Source organism: Schistocerca cancellata, chromosome 10 (assembly GCF_023864275.1).
Source record: "Schistocerca cancellata isolate TAMUIC-IGC-003103 chromosome 10, iqSchCanc2.1, whole genome shotgun sequence".
NCBI lineage: Eukaryota > Metazoa > Arthropoda > Insecta > Orthoptera > Acrididae > Schistocerca > Schistocerca cancellata.
The window spans coordinates 159,296,005-159,314,908 of NC_064635.1; the positions used below are offsets into that span (position 1 = coordinate 159,296,005).

The following is an 18,904-nucleotide window of genomic DNA, read 5'->3' on the forward strand; positions in this document are numbered from 1 at the left end:
TCCTGACTATACCATTGTCCCTGTTTTCTATTGCTTAAAAACTTTTCGATCAATTTGCCTGTCTGAGAATCTATTCCATTTGCCTGGACCTTCACTGACAGCCTGCAGTGTGATACTGTGACAAACACTTTCCGGAAATGTCCGAATGTCCCTTCATCCGGGTTCGGAGGGTATCGTGTGACTATAAGGGATGCGAGTTTCGCTCGAGCGAGAAATCCATATTGATTGGTCGACAGACGCTTTTCTTGTCAAAGATATTTATTGTATTCGAACGTGCAGAATGTTCAAGAAATCTACATAAAATCGACATTAAGGTTTGGATGGCCTGAGGATGTATTGTTATGTAGCTGTCAGCAAGGGGTTCCTGCTGGTTCCCACAGAAATAAGAGTGGGATACGCTAGTCGTTAGTTTAGCGTCTCCAGACAGCAGTCCGCGCGCAGCCGGATGACTTGCAAAAAGGATGTTGTTATCTCTCCCGCCGGCTGCGCTATCAATCAGTTACGCAACGTGCTGGAGCAGTCCAGCCCGCTGCCGCGTACTCTGCAGTGGCAGCAGACGCAGCGGCAAGCATGGCGGGCGCAGGGCAGGAGACGGTGAAGGTGCGCATTTCGCAGGGAGAGCTGCTGGGCTTCCGCTGCCGCACAGTGTGGGGGTTCCCCTACTGCTCCTTCCTGGGGATCCCCTATGCGGCGCCGCCCGTCGGACCGCTCCGCTTCAAGGTGAGTGGCAAACTCGAGTTGGTGCCGACGCACAGCTGCACATTTATCAAAAAATTAAGTCTTTGGGATGTGACAGGAAGGGAATGCAAAATCTGAAGTGCTAATCTTGTGGAAATTACCTAAGCAACTCGTTTTTACTGAAAAACAAGGAACAAAATACATTCCTAGTGATAACAGGGCTAACAAAATAGAAAATGCCGTACAAAAGCAACATCACAAAGTATTTCCCCGAGTTATTTTAGACATCTAGAGCAGGGGTTCCCAACAAAATTTTCTCGAGGGACCCCTCATCGAGCATGATTGGTACCTTGTCATATCACAGCATCACGTACCTAAAAAAAAGCCAAATTAAGAGTCTTTTTATACGTTTTCTATTTTTGGTACTTAGAAAAATATTGACATATTCATTATTGAAAAAATATTGAGCTTAAAACTTTTTCAATTAAGCCATCATTGTTATTATTAAATTTCTGATTATTGCTCAAAATCTTTGTCTTCAAATCTGGGTGTTTAGTACAACAAACTCCTTAAAAAAATTAAAAACTGAGTATGAACTGAAAATGAGAGGAAAAATTAAACCTGAGTGTATTGGTCTTTTAAGTGTACTACATTGCATTCAGTAGCATGTGTGAAAAGTAAGAAAACACTAATTTCACACAAGGTATTATTTACTTGCAAAAATACAGTTACAACAGAGTACTCCATCAGTATACAGTTAGTTTTAATTTTCAGTTTTTAATGAGATGAGGTCAATCTAACCTTTAAATCCATTATTTCTGAAATATTAGGTTCCAAACTTGAAACTTTTACGGTCTGCAAAAGCACTGGCAATAAATTAACAATGGACGATTGCCGTCTGAAATTAAAAATTGAGTATGAACTGAAAATGAGAGGAAAAATTAAACCTGAGTGTATTGGTCTTTCAAGTGTACTACACTTGACATTGCATACAGTAGCATGTGTGAAAAATAAGAAAACACACAACGTATTATTTACTTGCAAAAATACAGTTACAACAGAGTACTCAATTCAGTATACAGTTAGTTTTAGTTTTCAGTTTTTAGTTCAAATGGATCTGAGCACTAAGCGACTTAACTTCTGAGGTCATCAGTCACCTAGAACTTAGAACTAATTAAACCTAACTAACTTAAGGACTTCACACACATCCATGCCCGAGGCAGGATTCGAACCTGCGACTGTAGCGGTCGCTCGGTTCCAGTCCGTAGCGCCCAGAACCGCACGGCCACTCCGGCCGGCTCAGTTTTTAGTGAGATGAGGTCAATCTAACCTTTAAATCCATTATTTCTGAAATATTAGGTTCCAAACTTGAAACTTCTACGGTCTGTAAAAGCACTGGCAATAAATTAACAATGGCCGATTGTCGTATGAAATGCGAGTTTCTGTGTAAATTGACTGTCAGTTGTCAGCTGCAAAGAGGCAGCGCACGCAGTCTAACGGCATACAGCAGAACTATTTGCCTCTATCTAATTCTAGTTTTGCGCTAGAGTGTGCTAGTGTCAGCTGGCTCTAGGAAGACGCTAGACGCAGAAGTTAGCGTTCGCTAAAACTCTGCTAATGCAGGAAGCGGCCAAAACAAAAAAGTCTGTTATCATACGAAATATATTTAATGTATTTTTTATTCTAATATCATCTTGCGGACGCCTCTGGCATAGCTCGCGGACCCCCTGGGTGTCCGCGGACTACCTGTTGGGAACCACTGCTCTAGAGCACGGAAACAAGGTTTAAATTTAAAAAATTGACGTATAATGGAGTTTCCTTTTGTAGTTGTTCCTGCTAGCGGTCGTTTGGGCATAGAGCCGCCATAGAGATTTTAATTTTGTCCCATTCTTCATGAAGAGCTCTTTCTAAGACATTACTGTAATTTTTTGATGTTATCCTCCAGCAGATTCCAAAAATGCCCAATTGGATTAATACCTGTTCTCTGAGTAGAGGTGCTGAGCTGTTTCGGTGAGCTGTTCATAAGGCACATCTTCGGTATTTCTAACTGTATGCTTCCGGTCGTTGTCCAAATATAAATTTCAGGGAGATTTAATTTTTCGGCTTTAGCATTTAGATTTTACATTAAAATCTTAATATACATTTTTTTAGACCATTGTGCTCTCTATAAAACGTAGCTCTTCAGTGCGTGCAGCACTCATACACCCCTACACTATCAGGGAACCCCCATCGTGCTTCACCATGAGCACATGATTCTGCGCCACACCATTCGCCTGTCGTCCAACCCGAATATGTAACACATAACACTAATCGTGAAGACTTGGTTGCGAAATCTATGTTCCTGGGTAAAATTAAGACGTTTCTTCTAATTCTGTTCACTGACACAAAATTCTTGCTAGCTTCTCTGCCATTATGCCCGTACTTCTTGCAGTTATTTCTGTGTAGTCAATATCTTCTTGCCTCTCGACTCTCAACTCCCCAGTCAAATTAGGGGCGCTGATTTTAGGATTTCTGTTGATTATCCTCACGATGAAACTCACGTCTGCACCGGTCAGTTAACGAGGGCGCCTAGTCCATGGCTGGTTTCTCAATGTTTTGGTTACACAAAAGCAATCTGAACAGTCGATCTAGGTCTGCCGAATATTTTAGTAATCTCGTAAGAGGATTTACCATGATTATGTAGGCGCAGAATAAGTTTTCTTTCAGTTAGGGTCGTCTCCCTACCAAGGGCGCCCATGAGATAATTTGTTGGGGGAGGTGCGCGGGGTTAGATCTGGAAGTACGGAGTTTTTTTTTTTTTTAATATTTTGGAAGACGAATGGCGACTTGTAAGAAGCCGTAGAAAGTTCTAGTTCTGGCACTGCTAACGACGTTGTCCTTTTGATAAAATACTAGGCTGTGGTAGTCATACTGTATAAAAAAGAATACCCGTTATCGAAAGAAATACAGCTGACTACATTATTTTTTTCCATTCCCTGAGCACTAGGAGCGGGGTGGGGGGGGGGGGGCTGGGGTGGGGGAAGGGGTATGCCCCCCCTTTGCCCCCAGGCATCAGACATGGGTGCCCTTGTTCATTATCGTTACGGCCCATGCTACTAACAGCGCTATTCCGGCGTCGCTCAAAACAACAGGTGGCTGGCTCTAGTTGTGGACGGTTGACACTCCAGTGAATGTGCCGTGAATCAATATTGAAGTTTCGTCCCTGGGCGCGAATTTTAGGCGTATTCAGACTGTGGTTTGTGAAGTAGCTTTTGTATGACATTTTCTATTTTGTTAATCTTGTTATAGTTATGAATGTATATGTTCCATTCTTTTTCAATAAAAATAATTTACTGAGACACTTTCCACAGAACTGTTTCTTCACGTTTTGTGTTCACTTTTACGCACGTGTCTCAGACTTACTTCATGGGGGAAGGACGTCAAACGGGCCGACTTGGACCAGGAGAGGCACCACAGGAAATTTAATTTCCACTGTCTATCCCTTTACAAATAAATTCATAAAATTTTGTCAGTACGACCAGAAGGATTCATGATTCACACTCATAGTAGTAGTGGAAGTTAAAAAACATAAAATATATTTTTTTTACATATGAAATGAAGCAGGCAAAAAGGAATACAGACGTCTCAAAAATGAGATCGACAGGAAGTGCAAAATGGCTAAGCAGGGATGGCTAGAGGACAAATGTAAGGATGTAGAGGCTTATCTCACTAGGGGTAATATAGATACTGCCTACAGAAAAATTAAAGAGACCTTTGGAGATAAGAGAAACACTTCTATGAACATAAAGAGCGCAGATGGAAACCCAGTTCTAAGCAAAGAAGGGAAAGCAGAAAGGTGGAAGGAGTATATAGAGGGTCTATACAAGGGCGATGTACTTGAGGACAATATTATGGAAATGGAAGAGGATGTAGATGAAGATGAAATGGGAGATACGATACTGCGTGAAGAGTTTGACAGAGCACTGAAAGACCTGAGTCGAAACAAGGCCCCCGGAGTAGACAACATTCCATTGGAACTACTGACGGCCTTGGGAGAGCCAGTCCTGACAAAACTCTACCATCTGGTGAGCAATATGTATGAAACAGGCGAAATACCCTCAGACTTCAAGAAGAATATAATAATTCCAATCCCAAAGAAAGCAGGTGTTGACAGATGTGAAAATTACCGAACAATCAGTTTAATAAGCCACAGCTTCAAATACTAACACGAATTCTTTACAGACGAATGGAAAAACTAGTAGAAGCCGACCTCGGGGAAGATCAGTTTGGATTCCGTAGAAATACTGGAACACGTGAGGCTATACTGACCTTACGACTTATCTTAGAAGAAAGATTAAGGAAAAGCAAACCTACGTTTCTAGCATTTGTAGACTTAGAGAAAGCTTTTGACAATGTTGACTGGAATACTCTCTTTCAAATTCTAAAGGTGGCAGGGGTAAAATACAGGGAGCGAAAGGCTATCTACAATTTGTACAGAAACCAGATGGCAGTTATAAGAGTTGAGGGACATGAAAGGGAAGCAGTGGTTGGGAAGGGAGTAAGACAGTGTTGTAGCCTCTCCCCGATGTTATTCAATCTGTATATTGAGCAAGCAGTAAAGGAAACAAAAGAAAAATTCGGAGTAGGTATTAAAATCCATGGAAAAGAAATAAAAACGTTGAGGTTCGCCGATGACATTGTAATTCTGTCAGAGACAGCAAAGGACTTGGAAGAGCAGTTGAACGGAATGGATGGTGTCTTGAAGGGAGGATATAAGATGAACATCAACAAAAGCAAAACGAGGATAATGGAATGTAGTCGAATTAAATCGGGTGATGTTGAGGGTATTAGATTAGGAAATGAAACACTTAAAGTAGTAAAGGAGTTTTGCTATTTGGGGAGCAAAATAACTGATGATGGTCGAAGTAGAGAGGATATAAAATGTAGACTGGCAATGGCAAGGAAAGCGTTTCTGAAGAAGAGAAATTTCTTAACATGGATTATAGGTAAATCTATACTCGATGTTAAGAAATTTCTGAAAGTATTTGTATGGAGTGTAGCCATGTATGGAAGTGAAACATGGACGGTAAATAGTTTGGACAAGAAGAGAATAGAAGCTTTCGAAATGTGGTGCTACAGAAGAATGCTGAAGATTAGATGGGTAGATCACATAACTAATGAGGAAGTATTGAATAGGATTGGGGAGAAGAGAAGTTTGTGGCACAACGTGACTAGAAGAAGGGATCGGTTGGTAGGACATGTTGTGAGGCATCAAGAGATCACCAATTTAGTATTGGAGGGCAGTGTGGAGGGTAAAAATCGTAGGGGGAGACCAAGAGATGAATACACTAAGCAGATTCAGAAGGATGTAGGTTGCAGTAGGTACTGGGAGATGAAGAAGTTTGCACAGGATAGAGTAGCATGGAGAGCTCCATCAAACCAGTCTCGGGACTGAAGACCACAACAACAACAACATGTGAAATATCATAACTCTTCCACTTTTTATTGGCTCCATTTGTTGCTATAGGTACAGTTTCTTCATACGTAAGAGACAGTCTTCCATAAATTTTGCGCAGAATGCAAACCATACTTACAGGTGTATGAAACACTAGAATTTATTTAACCTATGAAAAAAAAAAGAATGAACCGTTAAATTGTAAACTTCAAATTTAGAAAAAACTCAAGTTTTATAATTAATTATCTCAATTTTTACCGCAGTTTTTAATAGACTTGTAAAATTCTAAAGTTTTGCATTAAGAAGTTTGTTTTTAATAAGCATACCAAATTTGAAAGTAATAGAATATTTATTTTCGACGTTGCATATACCTAAGTACAGAAATTGTGTTTTGCGGAAAATGGCCGTTAAAGTTTCTGATTGTATTTGGCATTTTTTTAGAACTGTCCAGCACGATAGGCAGGTTCTTTTTCCTTTTCTAAATCGGTTTTCTTCCTTCTCAGATACCTATGATGCACTCTTCTTCATTTCATCACCTCCAAAAATGATTTATCTGATTTTACTACGCGCTCTCTGTCTATTGCATACAAAACTTTGGTGTATTGCACTCCGTGCTTAATTTCCATTTTCTCTAAAACGTATTTTCTGCTTTGCACACCATCATTACAACATGCAACTGCATCATAAAAACCAATAGCAGGTGCATTTCTTCCCACAAAAATGGTTTTTGGCAATCTTTCCCATACACAGTGGTTAAAACTTCCATTTGGGTCTTGGGTACCGCCACGAAGACATTTCTTCAATAAATTTTCATTTGCAAAGCCCCTGAATACAAGTTTGATGGCTTTCATTGCAGCAGTTGGTAGAGAACTCCTGTGATGATATTCTTCACCACCAGCACTTGACCTTTGGTTACAATCTTCAGCCACTGGTGTAACATTGGTTGCAGCACCCTTTACTGTGTACCTGTTGCGCTGGTGACGTTGTTTACCGTTGAAGCAACGAATTCTAGGCGGCATCTTGTGCGATAATATGCCACAAACGACCACAGAACAACTTAGCGAAATGAAAATTGTTTCGAAATTCACATCATCACACTGCAAACCTTTCAAAACGGAGAACAAACAAAATCAGCGATCAAAACAATGCACGTCGATAGCAGTAGAGAAAGTATCGATATAAACAGTCCTTTCTTTCACGTATGACAATCTCTGCCGCAAATATAAATATTCGAATTCTACAGAGCGAAATACGTATGACAGAAGAATGCTGTGCAAAGTGGTGTGGCGCTGCATCTTGGTACACTTAAGACCAAATAACGTGCCTTATAAACTCTCAAATAAATATGTCTTGTACATCAAACTATTCAGGAAAATTTGCGCTACGAAATAGGCATATTATTGAAAAATCAAATTTTTTAAATTTTTCACGTCCTACCCACTTAAACAACATAACTTAAAAAAATGTACACAGCTAGATGAATACTTTTTGGATTCACTGCATTACTTGAGAAAGTAAACTGTAGTCCGACCTGTGGAAGAACTAACTTAGTATTCACATATTCACCCTGCATTGTGACGCACTTTTCCCAACAAAAGATGACGTAATGGAGACCTTTGTTGTAGAAATCTGCAAATTTTGCCGTTCAGCAAACATTTCACGTACAAAATAATCTAATCATTATTCTCGAAATGGTTACCTCATCTGCAGAAAGAAATGGTAGTTTTCAAATAACCTTGACCATGGTTTCGATCTTCTTCGGAAGGACTAACAAATTTGTCATTAGTAATTCATTCAGTAAAAGCTGTCTCCACATGACATGTAGCACCAATGGTCTGTATGTCATATGTAAAAATTAAGGCCCCTACAATCAAGGGCTTGTCACATTAGTAAACCCAAACACTTAAAATAGCATGTAGCTACTAACATGGACTGTTTTATAAGTGTTTGGTTTCATTGATGGGACAAGCACTTGTTTTTAGGGGCCTTAACTTTTACATATGACATACAGACCATTCCTGATGCTTGTCATGTGAAGACAGCTTTTACTGAATGAATTACTTATGTGAAGTTTGTTGGTCTTCTGAAGAAAGCGGGTTTAAATCCGTCGAAACCGTGGTCAACGTTTTTTGAAAACCACCATTTATTGCATCTGGTTAGCTGTCTTTTGTTCCTGCTGTTCTGTAACCGTTGCTGTAGTGCAGTCATGTTCAAAATATTAAAAAGTATGTGTTTAACAAGTGTGTAGAGTACGGGCTGTGGCTGTGTCCTGTGAAGAGTGATCTGCGACGCCAGAACCTGTGATTCTGTGACTTGACAAAACCACTCAGGTGAAACCAGGATTCATTAGACATAAACTGATCCACGTCCAAGCTATTAGCTATTCTACATCTACATCTACGTGGATACACTGCAAATCACATTTAAGAGCTTGTCAGAGGATTCATCGAACCACCTTCACAATTCTCTATTATTCCAATTTCGTTTAGCGCGCGGAAAGATGGACCACCTATATTTCTCCGTACGAGCTCTGATTTCACTTATTTTATCGTGGTAATCGTTTCTCCCTATGTAGTTCTGAGTCAACAAAATATTTTCGCATTCGGAGGACAAAGTTGGTGATTGGAATTTCGCGAGAAGATGCGGTCGCAACAAAAAACGCCTTTGTTTTAACGATGTCCAGCCCAAATGCTGTATCATTTCAGTGACACTCTCTCCACTATTTCACGATAATACAAAACGTGCTGCTCTTCTTCGAACTTTTTCTATGTACTCCGTCAGTCCTATCTGGTAAGGATCCCACACCGCGCAGCAATATTCTAAAAGAGGACAGACAAGCGTTGTGTAGGCAGTCTTCTTAGTAGGTCTGTTACATTTTCTAAGTGTCCTGCCAATAAAACGTAGACTTTAGGTAGCCTTCCCCATAACATTTTCTATGTGTTCCCTCCAATTTATGTAGCTCGTAATTGTAATTACTAGGTATTTAGCTGAATTTACGGCCTTTGGATTTGACTGATTTATCATGTAACTGAAGTTTAACGGATACTTTTAGCACTCATGTGGATGACCTCATACTTTTCAGACCAGTCAAATATCTCTTCTAAATCGTTTTGCAATTTGTTTTGATCTTCTGATGACTTTATTAATCGATAAACGGCAGCGTCATCTGCAAACAACCTAAGACAGCTGTTCAGATTGTCTCCCAAATCGTTTTTATAGAGAAAGAACAGCAAAGAGCCTGTGACACTAACTGGGGGTCGGCCGCAGTGGCCGAGCAGTTCTAGGCGCTCAGTCCGGAACCGCGCGACTGCTACGGTCGCAGGTTCGAATGCTGCCTCGGGCATGGATGCGTGTGACGTCCTTAAGTTAGGGTTAAGTAGTTCTACGTTATAGGGCACTGATGACCATAGAAGTTAAGTCCCATAGTGCTCAGAGCCATTTTTGCTATTGGTCTGTAGCTAACTGGGGGGACGACAGAAATCACTTCTGTCTTACTCACACATGCCGTTTGTGTGGTGCAGTGTCAAAAGCCTTCCGGAAATCCAGAAATACGGAATCAATTTTAAATCCCTTCATGCGAATAAAGAGCTAGTTGTGTTTCACAAGAACGAGGTTTTCTAAATCCATAATGACTCTGTGTCAATAGACCTTTTTTTTGCGAGGTAATTCATAATGTTCGAACACAATACAGGGCTATTACAAATGATTGAAGCGATTTCATAAATTCACTGTAGCTCCTTTCATTGACATATGGTCACGACACATTACAGATACGTATAAAAACTCATAAGGTTTTGTTCGGCTGAAGCCGCACTTCAGGTTTCTGCCGCCAGAGCGCTCGAGAGCGCAGTGAGACAAAATGACGACAGGAGCCGAGAAAGTGTATGTCGTGCTTGAAATGCACTCACATCAGTCAGTCATAACAGTGCAACGGCACTTCAGGACGAAGTTCAACAAAGATCCACCAACTGATAACTCCATTCGGCGATGGTATGCGCAGTTTAAAGCTTCTGGATGCCTCTGTAACGGGAAATCAACGGGTCGGCCTGCAGTGAGCGAAGAAACGGTTGAACGCGTACGGGCAAGTTTCACGCATAGTGATGTGAAAGATTCAGTGTTTAAACCTCGTCTACCAAGAAACGTGCCAGAACTGCAAGCTTGCATCAACAATGCTTTCGAACTCATTGATGGGGACATGCTGCGCCGAGTGTGGGAGGAACTTGATTATCGGCTTGATGTCTGCCGAATCACTAAAGGGGCACATATCGAACATTTGTGAATGCCTAAAAAACTTTTTGAGTTTTTGTATGTGTGTGCAAAGCATTGTGAAAATATCTCAAATAATAAAGTTATTGTAGAGCTGTGAAATCGCTTCAATCATTTGTAATAACCCTGTATATGTTCCAAAATCCTGCTGCATATCGACGTCAATGATGATGTTGTTGTGGTCTTCAGTCCTAAGACTGGTTTGATGCAGCTCTCCATGCTACCCTATCCTGTGCAAGTTTCTTCATCTCCCAGTACCTACTGCAACCTACATCCTTCTGAATCTGCTTAGTGTATTAATCTCTTGGTCTCCGATTTTTACCCTCCACGCTGCCCTCCAATGCTAAATTTGTGATCCCTTGACGCCTCAGAACATGTCCTACCAACCGATCCCTTCTTCTCGTCAAGTTGTGCCACAAACTCCTCTTCTCCCCAATTCTATTCAATACCTCCTCATGTGATCTACCCATCTAATCTTCAGCATTCTTCTGTAGCACCACATTTCGAAATCTTCTATTCTCTTCCTGTCCAAACTATTTATCGTCCATGTTTCACTTCCATACATGTCTACACTCCATACAAATACTTTCAGAAACGACTTCCTGAGACTTAAATCTATACTCGATGTTAACAAATTTCTCTTCTTCAGAAACGCTTTCCTTGCCATTGCTAGTCTACATTTTATATCTTCTCTACTTCGACCATCATCAGTTATTTTGCTCCCCAAATAGCAAACCTCCTTTACTACTTTAAGTGTCTCATTTCCTAATCTAATTCCCTCAGCACGTTAATGATATGGGCTAGTAATTTAGTGGATTACTCCTACTACCTTTATTGAATATTGGTGTGACCTTTTTTCCAGTCGTTGGGTATGGATCTTTCGTCGAGCGAACGGTTGTTTATAATTGTTAAGTATGGAGCTAATGCATCAGCATACTCTGAAAGGAACCTAAGTGGTATACAGTCTGGACCAGAAGACTTGCTTTTATTAAGTGATTTAAGCACTACTCCGAATTCTTTCATTGTTAATCTCAGTGAACAGCCACCCACAATACAGGAGGGCTTTGGAGCATGTGCTGGTTTTAATGCATGAACAACAGACACTCGGTAATGACGCATGCACAGGTCCTGGTGGAGTATTCCTCCGCACGATCGCCGTGATATGCTGGTCTTTTGCGACAGGTGTTGGGTTGATTTAGTAGGGCTCTGAAGCATCTTCTACTGAACCGCAGCCACGTTTTCAGGTGAGCGGGCACGTTTCGGAATGTTTCTAGCCTTGTTCAAAACAGATCCTGTCCATTTTCGGACTAGGCGTTGCATGACACTCTTTGTTGGCACTTTGACAGCATTAAACTTATCAGCAAACAAATGGCCACTCTGTTTCCACGACATTGTGGTTCAAAATGGTTCAAATGACTCTAAGCACTGTGGGACTTAACATCTGATGTCATCAGTCTCCTAGACTTAGAACTATTTAAACCTGACTAAGCTAAGGACAGCACACACATCCATAGCCGAGGCAGGATTCGAACATGCGACCTGCAACCGTAGCAGCAGCGCGGGTCCGGACTGAAGTGCCTAGAACCGCTCGGCCACAACGACCGGCCCACGACTTTGTGGTCACGTAACTAGCTTCAATTACAGTGATATAGGCCGCATTTCGCTCGGAACCGGTGTGGAACACTTGGTGTGCGCTTCACGGGGTGGTGTTATATGCATGCATTCACGTCCAACAGTGTCCACTCGTCCGGAACACATGTTTGCCCCATCTTGAATAACACTGTCTCAATTTATTAATTGTTTTTTAACCTCAAACATTTACAACACATGTTTTAATACGTATGAAACTGAATGCATAGCAAATATTAAAAAAGAGAAAAAACACAGGCAAAACACAAATGACATTCCAATAAAGTGGACTATTACACGTTTCTCAAATAGCTAGAAATAAAACTTATAATCATTAGTGCTGTGCTATGGTTGTCTTCCATAAACAACCAAGGATCAGAAACAGAAACTAAAATTACTCGAAAATTTGAAGGATAAATTCACATTTAAATGTAAACTTACAATTTTTTTTCGAGGTTACAATGTAGGCATTATATACGTACTGCGTCCTGGTGTCCGCCATACACTTAAGTGTTACCAGTGTTCTGACTCTGCTAATTTGTAGATAAATTAAGAGTGACTGCAGGAAGGATACGGGAACCATAAAACGAACATCCCTTTTGCTTTGCCGCACTTATTCTTGTCGTTGACTAAACTGAAATCTCGAAGCGGAAAACGTAAGTCCAAACTACCTTTAGAATGTACAAAATAAGCGATATTGTTCCGCCATGCCACGTTATACACACTAAAGACCCAGAGAAACTGGTACCCTGCCTAATATCGTGTGGGGACCCCACGAGCACGCAGAAGTACCCCAACACGACGTGGCATGGACTCGACTGATGTCTGAAGGAGTGCTGGAGGGAACTGACATCATGAAACCTGCAGGGATATCCATAAATCCGTAACAGTACAAGGGGGTGGAGATCTCTTCTAAACAGCACGTTGCAAGGCATCCAAGATATGCTCAATAATGTTCATGTCTGGGGAGTTTGGTGGCCAGCGCAAGTGTTTAAACTCAGAATAGTGTTCATGGAGCCACTCTGTAGCAATTCTGGACGTGTCGGTGTCGCATTGTCCTGCTGGAATTGCCCAAGTCCCTCGGAATGCACAGAGAATATGAATAGATGCGGGTGGTCATACGTGTCACCTGTCAGGGTCGTATCTAGACGTATCAGGGGTCCCGTATCATTCCAACTGCTCAGGACACACCATTACAGAGCCTCCACCAGCTTTTACAGTCCCCTGCTAACGTGCAGGGTCCATGGATTCATGAGGTTCTCTCCATACCCGTACACGTCCATTCGCTCAACTCAATTTGAAACGAGACTCATCCGACCAGGCAACATGTTTCCAGTCATCAACAGTCCAATGTCGGTGTTGACGGGTCCAGGCGAGGCGTCAAGCTTTTGAGTCGTGCAACATCAAGGGTAGACGAGCGGGCCTTCGGTTCCCAGAGCCCATATCGATGATGTTTCGTTGAATGGTTCGCACGTCGACACATGTTGATGGCCGAGGATTGAAATCTGTAGCAATTTGCGCAAGGGTTGCAGTTCTGTCACGATGAACGATTCTCTTCAGTCGTCGTTGGTCCCGTTCTTGCAGGATCTTTTTTCAGTCACAGCGATCTCGGAGATTTGATGTTATACCGGATTTCTGATTTCCACGGCATGCTCATGAAATGTTCGTACGGGAAAATCCCCATTTCATCGCTACCTCGGAGATGCTGTGTCCCATCGCACGTGAGCCGACTATAACACCACGTTCAAACTCACTTAAATCTTGATAATCTGCCACTGTAGCATTAGTAACCTATCTAACAACTGTGTTAGGCACTTGGCGTCTTATATAGGCATTGCCGACCGCAGCGGGATATTCTGTCTGTTTACATATCTCTGTATTGGAATACGCATGCCTATACCAGTTTCTTTGGCGCTTCTGTGGATATGGCGCTCAGCTGCGGTTTCACCGTTGCGTTTTCTTCTGACTGAATTTTCTGGTCATAATCAGAAAATTCCCCATTCGACAAATCTGCAAGGTCAGCTACTGCATTCGACTGAGAATTCTCTGCATCTTTCTCTATATCAGTGCTACGAGTCTCACATTGATCCATTTGTGATGAGATTCGAATATTCTCACTACTTTGGAGCAAACGTGCATTGCTTCTAGTGAGCATGGTTCAAATGGTTCAAATGGCTCTGAGCACTATGGGACTTAACATCTGAGGTGATCAGTCCCATAGAACTTAGAACTACTTACACCTAACCTAAGGACATCACACACATCGATGCCCGAGGCAGGATTCGAACCTGCGACCTTAGCAGTCGCGTGGTTCCGGACTGAACCTCCTAGAACCGCTCGGCCACAACGGCCGGCCTAGTGAGCATGCAATGAGATTGCTACTCTCCAGAAAATTGCTATTGCTCCTCGTCGCAATCCCACAGAATTATACCCTGAAATTAGCTCTGGCGAGCCACTAATTCTAAATCCCTGACAACATATAAAATAAAAACAAAACTAATCTACGACAAAATGGGAAAACCGCAGATAATCTAGCATACGACACGTTAACACAACACAGTTCTCCGTCAGGAACAATCAGCAAGTGACACAGAACTCGTAACAACCAATGAATGAAGATATAAACAAACAACACAGACAAAATTTACAAATAATCAATGTATTCAGCGCCAGCAATTCTTATTGTTACGCGAAACTAAATTACCTGAATGCACCAACTGAATTTCAACATGTGGAAACAGAACCCTTGTAACAGAAATTGTATCTGATGATTACAGAAGATGCTATCAGCTCAGGATCTTGGCAGCGGTCGCCAAATTCAGACTACATTCGACTTGCGGTATGTTTTGTGTGGTGTCACCGCCAGACACCACACTTGCTAGGTGGTAGCCTTTAAATCGGCCGCGGTCCGTTAGTATACGTCGGATCCACGTGTCGCCACTGTTAGTGATTGCAGACCGCGCGCCGCCACACGGCAGGTCTAGAGACACTTCCTAGCACTCGCCCCAGTTGTACAGTCGACTTTCCTAGCGATGGTTCACTGACAAATAACGCTCTCATTTGCCGAGACGATAGTTAGCATAGCCTTCAGCTACGTCATTTGCTACGACCTAACAAGGCGCCTTTCCGAGTTACTATTGATGCTGTAAAACATGTACCGTCAAGAGCGATGTTCACCTATTATGGATTAAAGTTAAGTTTTCTACCAGTTACCTCCTTTTTTCTGAAGTCTAAAATCCGTGTCCTGTTCCAGACCTCACGCCAGCCTGCGTGAGCTTAAACGCGTGCCTTTCGGCTTCCTCCTAGTGGGTTGGCTGTCTTGCCAATCCACAACATTTTGGAAGGCGACTGAGTTATTGCACTGACGGCAATCACTTTAACTATAGAACTTCCACTTTACTACCTGCCCCATGCGTCAGCTAAATTGATTTTGCCGTTTGACACTGTTTGTTGTTGATAACCTGCATTAGATGTTATCACATTTATGAGAAACCAAATGAGGTTGAATGCTGAAATAATATTGATGAAATGGTGACCATGTCATTATTTTAGTCAACTGTTGACACGTGATTAATATATCAACATGGGCTTGATCTTTTATGACACTTATAGCACAAGTTTATTCATTATGAAAGCGACAGAAAGACAGATATAAAGTGAGATGACAATAAAAGATAATATAAAGGCAGTATAAATATGCGACGAACAGTTAACACTCCCTTGAGTGGCGGCTGGTTGGCAAAGGGTATGGTTTGTCTGATGGAACTATTTACTACGGCGCAAAACGTGGATAACGCAACCTGAAATTATCCAAAACTAGAAAGACCTTGATGGATTTATTCTACACAAAAGTTATACTACGCTCATGCTCATAAATTAAGGATAATTGCAGAACTGGCGCTAATAGCGTAGGCCATACGGAACGCACACGACACAGATCTGTAAATCCACGGTATTGGTGATAAGTTGAGAAAACTGTCCCGAAACACATGTGCTACAAAACGCCACTGTTTCCTGCGCGTGTACCCCAACATCAATATGGGATGCACACGTACACAGGCCACACAACTGGTTGGCATACTCTGGACCAGGTGGTAGAGCAGCTGCTGGGGTATAGCCTCCCATTCTTGGACCAATGCCTGTCGGAGCTCCTGAAGTATGGTACGAGTTTGAAGACGTGCAGCGATACGTCGACCGAGAGCATCCCAGATGTGGTCGATGGGGTTTAGGTCTGGAGAACAGGCAGGCGACTCCATTTGACTGCTATCTTCTGTTTCAAAGTACTCCTCCACGGTGGCAGCTCGGTGGGGTCGTGCGTTATCATCCATCAGTAGGAAGGTGGGACCCACTACACCCCTGAAAACGTATACATAGTGGTGCAAAATGACGTCTCGATACACCTGACTTGTTACAGGTCGTCTGTCAAAGACGTGCAGGGATGTACGTGCACCAATCACAATGCCACCCCACACCATCAGACCATGACCTCCATACAGATCCCTTTCAAGGACATTAAGGGGTCGGTATCTGGTTCCTGGTTCACACCAGATGAAAACACGGCGAGAATCACTGTTCACACTATACCTGGACTCGTCCCTGAACCTAACCTGGGACCACTGTTCCAATGACCATGTACTGTGTTCTTGACACCAGGCTTTACAGGCTCTCCTGTGACCAGGGGTCAATGGAATGCACCTTACAGGTCTCCGGGCGAATAAACCATGTCTGTTCAGTCGTCTGTAGACTGTGTGTCTGGAGACAACAGTTCGTGGCTGCGGTAAGGTACCGAGCAAGGCTACCTGCAGCACTCCGTGGCCGTCTGCGGGCACTGATGGTGCGATATCGGTCTTCTTGTGGTGTTTTACACTGTGGACGTCCCGTATTGTAGCGCCTGGACACGTTTCCTGTCTGCTGGAATCGTTGCCATAATCTCGAGATCACACTTTGTGGCACAAGGAGAGCCCGTGTTACGCCCTGCTGTGTTTGACCAGCCTCCAGTCACACTAGTATTCTACCCCTCATAACATCATCAATATGTGTGCTTTGAGCCATTTTCAACACACAGTCACCATTAGCACACTTACTCGCTGCACCGTACTCTGACATGCACCAACACACCTCTGCATATGTGGACTGCTGTCAGCGCCAACGTGCGACGACACCAGGTCAAATGCACCGCATGGTCATACCCCGAGGTTATTTAAACCCGCAAACCGCCCACCAGAGCGTTCTTTCACCATGTATCAGCATTATCCTTAATTTATGAGCATGAGTGTACGTTGATGCAACTGAGAACAAGTGTTGAGATTGTGGTCCTATTGGCCCTAACAAGTCGGAGCAGCGCTACAGGCCTCCTTATCTCGATGTACGGCGCAGTTTCAGGTGACGGTCGTGGTTCCAGCGTCCGCAGAGCGGCGATACGCAGCTCCTGTAATTCCATATCGCCGGTACGAAACCGCGAGGTTGCGGCTGGCCATCTCTTGGAGGGATCGCAATTTCTCTCCAGTGGAGCCCTGAAATCCCGGCAGATACCAGCGTGTGACGTTCCCGTTCGCCGGTCTCATCGTGGATAATTCGACTAACTTATACTGCATAGCGCAAAAGGAGATGAAACGTCAAAGCGGCAGACCTGTCACTCCGAGGTGCATTCTAGTTCTAAGGCCTCCGATTTTTTTTCTAATTAACTACTCACCCGAAATCGATGAAACTGGCGTTACTTCTCGACGTAATCGCCCTGCAGACGTACACATTTTTCACAACGCTGACGCCATGATTCCATGGCAGCGGCGAAGGCTTCTTTAGGAGTCTGTTTTGACCACTGGAAAATCGTTGAGGCAATAGCAGCACGGCTGGTGAATTTGCGACCACGGAGAGTGTCTTTCATTGTTGGAAAAAGCCAAAAGTCATTAGGAGCCAGGTCAGGTGAGTAGGGAGCATGAGGAATCACTTCAAAGTTGTTATCACGAAGAAACTGTTGCGTAACGTTAGCTCGATGTGCGGGTGCGTTGTCTTGGTGAAACAGCACACGTGCAGCCATTCCCGGACGTTTTTGTTGCAGTGCAGGAAGGAATTTGTTCTTCAAAACATTTTCGTAGGATGCACCTGTTACCGTAGTGCCCTTTGGAACGCAATGGGTAAGGATTACGAACTCGCTGTCCCAGAACATGGACACCACTATTTTTTCAGCACTGGCGGTTACCCGAAATTTTTTTGGTGGCGGTGAATCTGTGTGCTTCCATTGAGCTGACTGGCGCTTTGTTTCTGGACTGAAAAATGGCATCCACGTCTCATCCATTGTGACAACCGACGAAAAGAAAGTCCCATTCATGCTGTCGTTGCGCGTCAACATTGCTCGGCAACATGTCACAAGGGCAGCCGTGTGGTCGTCCGTCAGCATTTGCGGCACCCACCTGGATGACACTTTTCGCATTTTCAGGTCGTCATACAGGATTGTGTTCACAGAACCCACAGAAATGCCAACTCTGGAGGCGATCTGTTCAACAGTCATTCGGCGATCCCCCAAAACAATTCTCTCCACTTTCTCGATCATGTCGTCAGACTGGCTTGTGCGAGCCCGAGGTTGTTTCGGTTTGTTGTCACACAATGTTAGGCCTTCATTACACTGTCGCACCCACAAACGCACTTTCGACACATCCATAACTCCATCACCACATGTCTCCTTCAACTGTCGATGAATTTCAATTGGTTTCTCACCATGCAAATTCAGAAAACCAATGTTGCACGCTGTTCGAGTAAGGAAAACGTCGCCATTTTAAGTATTTAAAACAGTTCTCATTCTCGCCGCTGGCGGTGAAATTCCATCTGCCGTACGGTGCTGCCATCTCTGGGATGTATTGACAATGAACGCGGCCTCATTTTAAAACAATGCGCATGTTT

At 43.0% G+C, this 18,904-nt stretch overlaps 1 protein-coding gene across 1 annotated transcript in view; it reads left to right on the forward strand.

The window, feature by feature from the left end:
* The first annotated feature begins 533 nt into the window (after positions 1–533).
* LOC126106432 (esterase FE4-like) overlaps positions 534–18,904 on the forward strand; it is a 201,960-nt gene continuing 183,589 nt past the window's right edge. Inside the window, exon 1 of the mRNA XM_049912712.1 lies at positions 534–720. Coding sequence (XP_049768669.1) covers positions 571–720 — 150 coding nt within the window. The 5' untranslated portion in view covers positions 534–570. The remainder of the gene's footprint in view (positions 721–18,904) is intronic.